This window comes from Mauremys mutica, chromosome 1 (genome assembly GCF_020497125.1).
Source record: "Mauremys mutica isolate MM-2020 ecotype Southern chromosome 1, ASM2049712v1, whole genome shotgun sequence".
NCBI lineage: Eukaryota > Metazoa > Chordata > Testudines > Geoemydidae > Mauremys > Mauremys mutica.
In genome coordinates, this window is record NC_059072.1 from 90,040,217 (window position 1) to 90,047,502 (window position 7,286).

The 7,286-nt window shown below is 44.4% G+C and overlaps 1 protein-coding gene across 9 annotated transcripts in view; it reads left to right on the top strand.

Annotated features, from left to right (window-relative positions):
- LOC123345783 (activating transcription factor 7 interacting protein) overlaps positions 1–5,416 on the top strand; it is a 170,501-nt gene extending 165,085 nt beyond the window's left edge. For all 9 annotated transcript variants that reach the window (XM_044982859.1, XM_044982881.1, XM_044982866.1 and 6 more), the window contains 2 exons: positions 2,327–2,439; positions 4,103–5,416. In XM_044982859.1, coding sequence (XP_044838794.1) covers positions 2,327–2,439; positions 4,103–4,519 — 530 coding nt within the window. In that variant the 3' untranslated portion in view covers positions 4,520–5,416. The remainder of the gene's footprint in view (positions 1–2,326; positions 2,440–4,102) is intronic.
- The last annotated feature ends 1,870 nt before the right edge of the window (positions 5,417–7,286 follow it).

Below are 7,286 nucleotides of genomic sequence, written 5' to 3' on the forward strand. Positions count from 1 at the left end.
GGAAAAAGGGGTAAACAGTGAGGTGGCAAAATTTGCAGATGATACAAAACTACGCAAAATAGTTAAGTCCCAGGCAGACACTGAAGAGCTACAAAAGGATCTCACAAAACTGGGTGACTGGGCAACAAAATGGCAGATGAAATTTCATGTTGATAAATGCAAAGTAATGCACATTGGAAAACATAATCCTAACTATACATATACAGTGTTGGAGTCTAAATTAGCTGTTACCACACAAGAAAGAGATCTTGGAGTCATTGTGGATAGTTCTCTGAAAACATCCACTCAATGTGCAGCAGTCAAAAAAGCAAACAATGTTGGGAATCATTAGCAAAGGGATGGATAGATAGGGCAGAAAATATCATATTGCCTCTATATAAATCCATAGTATTGCCCATTTCTTGAATACTGCGTGCAGATGTGGTCACCCCACCTCAAAAAAGACGCATTGGAATTCTAATACCTGTTTTAAGAATATTAACACACAGGTGAGACAGACTGATTCCAGCTCTGTGTTTGTCAATATTCAGTTGAGGCATGGGGATCTTGGCATGAGTTAGCACCTCGTTTGCCACATCACAGGCGTTATGAGAGTATATCCCCAGTCAGAGAATCTCTCCCTCTTTATCTCTACATTGTACTGATGGGTTAATGGATCCACATTTGAGCTATATGTTCCCTGCTCCGAGTTTACATTAAAACAGCCTTTTTAGTAGAAATAACATCTGCCAGAAGCATAGGAGAAATACAAGCTCTAATGGCAGGATCTGCATTCACTGTTTCTCTTAAGCATAGAGTAACCTTGAGACCTCACCCAAAGTTGTTGCTGAAGGTAGTCTCTGATTTCCATCTCAACCAAGTAATATGCCTACTTATTTTCTTTCCAAAGTCACATTGCAATCAAGGGAAACTAAACTTTACACGCCAGGGTGCCTTCTTTCTTTCTGAATAGAACTAAGCCATTTAGGGTATTCCCTGAGATTATTTGTAGTTTATGGAGATAGGGTGAAAGGTCAAATTATATCAACATGCCTGATTGTATTTCAACATATATTGCGTTGTGCTATGAAATAGCAAATTTAGATCCACCACTGAGAGTGAGAGCTCCCTGTATGAGAGAAGTTCAAGTAGCTGCTGTAGATTCTTTAAGAAATGTTCCAGTACTAGAGATATATAGGGCAGTTATTTAGGGTTCAGTGCATACATTTACCCAGAATTGATCTATAGTAGACATATCAAGATCTGATGCTCGTTTTGGTAGGGCGATTTTACAATCGTTCAGGTAGATTCCTAGCACCCACCTCCTGTGATCTAGGTCACTACTGGTGAGTCACCAACAGTGGACTATATATAGATAGAAGAAAATGTTACTGACCTCACAGTAACAGTGGTCCTTCAAGATGTGTTGTCTATATATGTGTATTCCCTGCTACTGTGAAGTACCTGGATTCTGTATTGGTGAGGAACCGAGGGGGTGAATGAGGACACACTACCCATTGTGCCTTTGACTGGAGGCACAAGGAAACACAGGGTGCAGGGGCAGCCCCCAACAGATAGTTCTGGCCAAAAGAATCTGAACTTGAGTGCATGGGGCACGTGCGCATCAAGAGTGGAATATACAGGGACAACACACCTTGAAGAACCACAGTTACTGTAAGGTAAGTAACAGTTTCTTGGTAATTATCACAATTCCTAGGCATTTACCTGTAAGGTCATCTAGTCCATCCCTAGCCAGTGTTCTCTATAGTGCCTCATTTAATGCCAGTTCATGTGTGTAAGTGTTCATAAAAAACACACATGGCCTTCTGTGGATGAACACTTCTCAGATGGGATGAAACACAGTTCTCTTTGCTATCCACAGTGCAGCTTTTTGGCACTGGTACATTGGGTAAATATTACTTTGCTACAGTGGGTTTCTGCTTTTTTTTCCCCCTCCTTGGGCCCCAAATTAATCTGCTTTTTCTCTCATGATCTCAAATCTTGGTCTAGAATGGTCTAGAATCTTTTGTTTCACTTCTTGTGGTGATTCTTGGCTCCTGGGATGGATATTCAAGCATTGCTCTTCTGCCCCCGCCCAACATGTGCTCCTGCTTTATTCTCGCTCCCTAATTGTTGGGGGGAGAGAAGCATCTCTGTTTGTGCCTCCTTCCTCTTTTGGGGCCTATCCCATCTAGCCTTTTCCAGCTCTCTGAGGAGCAGTTTCATAAAAAATACTTACTTAACTTTCCTAAAGGGTCAGTCCTTTGGCATTCTGATTGGCTGGCCCGAAGAATTGACTACTCAGGGTCCTGATTGTACCTCTTCTCTCCCTCTGGTGTCTTTGTAGGTTTGACAGTGCGAATGCCTCAGACAACTGCATATGTTGTGAACAACGGGCTAACCCTTGGATCTGGAGGCCCTCAACTCACGGTGCATCACCGGCCACCACAGGTGCATGCTGTAAGTACAGTTATCCATTGCTTCAAAGTGCCACCACATTTGTGTCACTATTCACAGGTTTGTCTCAACATAAAGGGTTTTCAGACTATTTCATAGTGTGGACCACGTTAGTCGAGGCCTTGTGGACTCCTCCCATTTCATTCACAAAGCTGCCACAACTAGAGCAATTGCTTACATGGAAAAGAAATCCTAGGATTTACTGTAATTTAGCAGCATGAAACAAGGAGAGTTAAACCCATGTGACCTGCCAGCTCACCATTAGCAAGTGCGCCACAAAGCCCCAGTGGCCTACATAGCAGTTTGAGAATTGCTGCACTTTAATACTAGATGTGTGCCAGGGACCTCCTGGGATCAGGGTGTGCTGAGAAAACGTGCTAGGTCAAAGAGCTCAAGTCTTCAAGGGATTAAGGAATACGGTCTGTGATCTCAGCTGTGAACAAGGATAGCTACAATGGAAATCATGGACAATTTCTCAAAATAATAAACATTCCTCTGCACTGTTCTGCCTGCGAGTCATTTCTTGTGCCAAAGATTATCACTTGTGGGGATGAGAGGGCTCTGGCTCCTGCAGTTTCTCAGCACAATTATTAGTGGTGTTTGTATCTGGGTGCAGGGTGCTAAGTGAGGATTGTTCTTATTTTAGGCTTACACTGTTGGTGGTCATTGTATATGGACACAATGTGATCCACTCCTTATTCAGGGTTGTTTTGAAAATAACACGGTCGGCACCGGGTTTTGGTTTTCCATTCTTTGTAATGCTGAATTTAACCCTTTCTGAGTGATTTGTCTTTTCCATTATAGCTGACACTGGGTCAGATTGACTGCTTGGGATAAGTTGAGGACAGCTGCATTAAAATAAATAGAACTGTGTCAGTTTACACCAGCAGAGAGCCTGGGCCACTGGGTTTATTTTTTTATCATTTTATTGTTTTGTAGAGTTGGAATCAAACATGTCTTGTTAGACATCAGCATCACCTCTGACCCTGGAGTTCTGGGGATAGCAGCTGTTAATGATATCCCTCCACAAAACGAATCTGATTGCCAGGCTCGAACTCCAGACAAATTTATTAAAAGAAATCAAACACAAACTGTATAGTAAATTGAAAGTGCATAAAAACTAGCCCAGTGTGAAATTTCACTCTGTAAGGTTTCTGACATGTAGTATGTGGCAGGACTTTATAGTCCAGTTCTGAACTAATCTTAATTAACTCCATAATGTGACCAGAAATGTGTGTGTATATATATGTGTCACACACACACACAGAGAGAGAACAGGAGTTGCCTTGAGGGAGACCATTAAATTCACCCATCCTACCCTGGGGAGAAAGGCAATGGGTAAATAAAAGGGTAATTCTCAAATACCCTTTTTGAACAGTCACTGGTTTGAACTTCAGATACAGCTCCATTGGTAAGAGAGGGCCTTGTGCTCAGATCTTCCCAGGCCTTACCTGCCTTGAAACACGGGACCTTCAAGCTCTTCTAGTTTGATAATTATTAGCTAATCCGATGCCTGTTGAAGTCAGTAGGTGCCTTTCTATTGACTTCAATTGGTGTGTTGGGTCAGGCCTTCAGAATGTCTCTGTGTTGGAAGTAGTGATGTGTGCATCCTTCTGCCCTCATTACAGACTGTGACCTTTTCTCTTATCCCTTTTATGTCCCTTAGGAGCCGCCACGTCCTGTGCACCCAGCACCACTGCCAGAGGCCCCACAACCACCACGCCTGCCCCCTGAAGCTGCCAGCACCTCCGTGCCTCAGAAGCCACAGCTGAAGCTGGCACGAGTGCAGAGCCAGAATGGTATTGTACTGTCATGGAGTGTCATGGAAGTGGACCGGAGCTGTGCCAGCGTGGACAGTTACCATCTGTATGCTTACCATGAGGACCCGAGTGCCACCATGCCTTCCCAGTGGAAGAAGATTGGGGAGGTAAAGGCCCTCCCGCTGCCTATGGCATGCACTCTCACACAGTTTGTATCTGGCAGCAAATATTACTTTGCAGTTCGGGCTAAGGATATTTATGGACGCTTTGGACCTTTCTGTGACCCCCAGTCCACAGATGTGATCTCTTCCCAGAGCAGTTAAACCAGAGACCTTTGGAGCCATTAAAACTTTCCCACTATCAAGAGTGACTCCAGTTTGGGATTTTAATCCCATACATGAAATTCACTGTTCAAGTCACTCTCTTTAGGATTATTTTGGACAGCCCTGTGTGATACACTACATCTATTGAGAACCCAAAGCAAAATTTAATTCTCAGCCTGCAGCAAGAGAACTTATTTTTCTGGACAGCTCAAGCCTTGGGAATTTGAAATCTAAATGTTCCTCTTCCCCTATGGCTGCTCCTTTCAGAGATACCTAACCTTTATCCAAGGGGATTCTGGACAACTGGGATTCTGCTTCAGACTGGGAACAGGATCATACATTGCACAGTTTGCCCGAAGCAAACACAACACATCTATGACGTGCTGAACAGTTACAATGGCGCTAACATGAGGACAGGAACAGACTCACTTGCTCCCTACAACTAAGTAAGAAGGTTGTGAGGGGAAAGGATTCTGGGTCTGACTTCTTTTGAACTGGAAGATTGAGTAGTTTGGTTTCATCTTATAAACAAGTCCACTCTCCAGAAGGAAAGAAATCTTGAGTCTGTCCAGTGCAGGAGAGGTGTGTGTAAATCTGGAGGTGGTGCAAGCTAACCTCCACTACTCTCCACACCCCACCTCCCGGTTAGAATCTGGGAGTATTATCAAATCAGGTCTGAAACTGGTTTGTAGACTTCATTCACATTTTCTCTTTGTAGCTCAGATAATTCTCTGCCCCCTCCTCATACTTCCAGCCCTGTTTTTTTAAATTTATTTTGTGCCTTAAAGAGTAATTTCAGAAATAAATGTAGCCACATCTCTGTTGTCTTGGTTAGGTGTGGTATTTTTTTTCTTCACCCTTTTAGCCTCCTGTTGCTGCTGCTGCTCTTCCTGGCCCTGACAGATCCCAGAAAGTGTAGCACTGGTATCTCTCGGTTCATTTGCCTCTGTGATATCATTCAACGCAACAGACAGTTCTTGAGTGGCTGGTTTTATCCCGTGAAGATGGTTAGTAGGTTATACAGACAGTGTTCTGCATCAGCACCCTTCCCTGTTCTCCTGGGAAGGCTGCATGCTGGATTGGCCAAAGGAAATCTGTGTGGCACTGAAAGTCTTCCATTTCATCCCACATGCTTTGGATGCTGTATTAATACAAAAAGGTATCAAGATAATGTTGGTTCCCCATCTCCTCTCCCAGCTCCTAGTCTGTCTCCACTGGATAAACAAACAAATCCAGAACACAGTTTTGGAAAACTTATTTCATCCATTGGCCCAAAAGTTGTAGAGCAATTGCTGACTTCAGTAGAGCCTTTCACGATGCTTATGAATTGAGCCAAAAGGAAAGCTGATTTTGACCATGCATTCGTTGTGGCTTGATTTGAACAGACCCACAGATCTACACACACATGTGGCAGGTACAGGGGCGGCTCCAGGCCCCAGTACGCCAAGTGCGTGCTTGGGGCGGCATGCCGCGGGGGGGCGCTCTGCCGGTCGCCGGGAGGGCGGCAGGCAGGACTCCGGTGGACCTCCCACAGGCATGCCTACGGAGGGTCCGCTGGTCCCGCGGCTTCAGTGGAGCCGCGGGACCAGCAGACCCTCCGCAGGCACGCCTGCGGGAGGTCCACCGGAGCCGCGGGACCGGCAGAGCGCCCCCTGCAGCATGCCGCCGTGTTTGGGGCGGCAAAATGTCTAGAGCCGCCCCTGGGCAGGTAAGATTCTACCTTGCCATCTTTCGGAAGAATAGAGCTGGTTTGTCGTCTTTCCTGCCCAGCAGAGTCAAACAACTTCCTGGGCAGGGAAAGGAGCCATCCGTTACCCATTTCACTGCCTTGCCCAGCCACAGTAGAAGCCATTTTGCTCTCTTGTCCCTTGAAACTACTGGATTTTAAACTATAAAATGAGGTTGGAAAGTCTAAATGCCAGAATACGCTAATAAAATGTGTTTTGGGAGTGTGGGTTCTTTATTTTGTTCCTCTAAAGAACTTGTGTTGGTAAAATAACACTGTATTGTAAAGCCCCCTATAGGGGCCCCCATCTTTTGTATGTAACATTTATGCTCTCGCATGCCCATCACTCCTTCCTGTTGCTGGGATTTTCATTCCTCTCAGATGAACAAGAAGCAGTCTCTCTTGTGGAACTTCTGTTTTATCTTTCGTGTTAGCAGCTGTAGTCAGGAATATCACTGGTCTCAGTGAATAAATGTTTAGGAATTCAAGTATCCCAAGAGAAAGTTCACACCTGTTCATTTTTTCCACAGTATTTAACCCTCCACTGAATAACAGCCACCTCCATTTCCCTGGTGTGAATAATCAATAATGCTTTGCAATTTTCTGGATTTTATCCACTGTTCTGTCTGCCACCTTCAAGGAGAAGGCCTGCTTAATTGTATGTTTTAGGTTATTTATATAAAGTTGGATCTTAATGCAGCCAACTGTCTTTTTACAGTGACTATCTTAGGGCCATTTAGACATATTTAGTTCTCCTTAGAGTACTTTTAATAAGCTGTCTGGAGCAGTACCAAAGGAAGATGGAGGACATTTCAGTGCAAAGAGAGATTGTAGTTCAAAAGGGGGCAGGAGGGGACCCACACCCTCTCCATTGTGACTCCAGTCCACACCATTCACATGTGATCATATCTATAATATGTGTTTTGCTCTCATTCAGTTCTTGACTGTTATTGGTCCTGTCTTGCTGGAGAGAGGGCCTCTTGGCTAACTTTCCATTCCTTTCATCTGATGGAAATGGTGGTTATCAGGAATGTCCTAGCA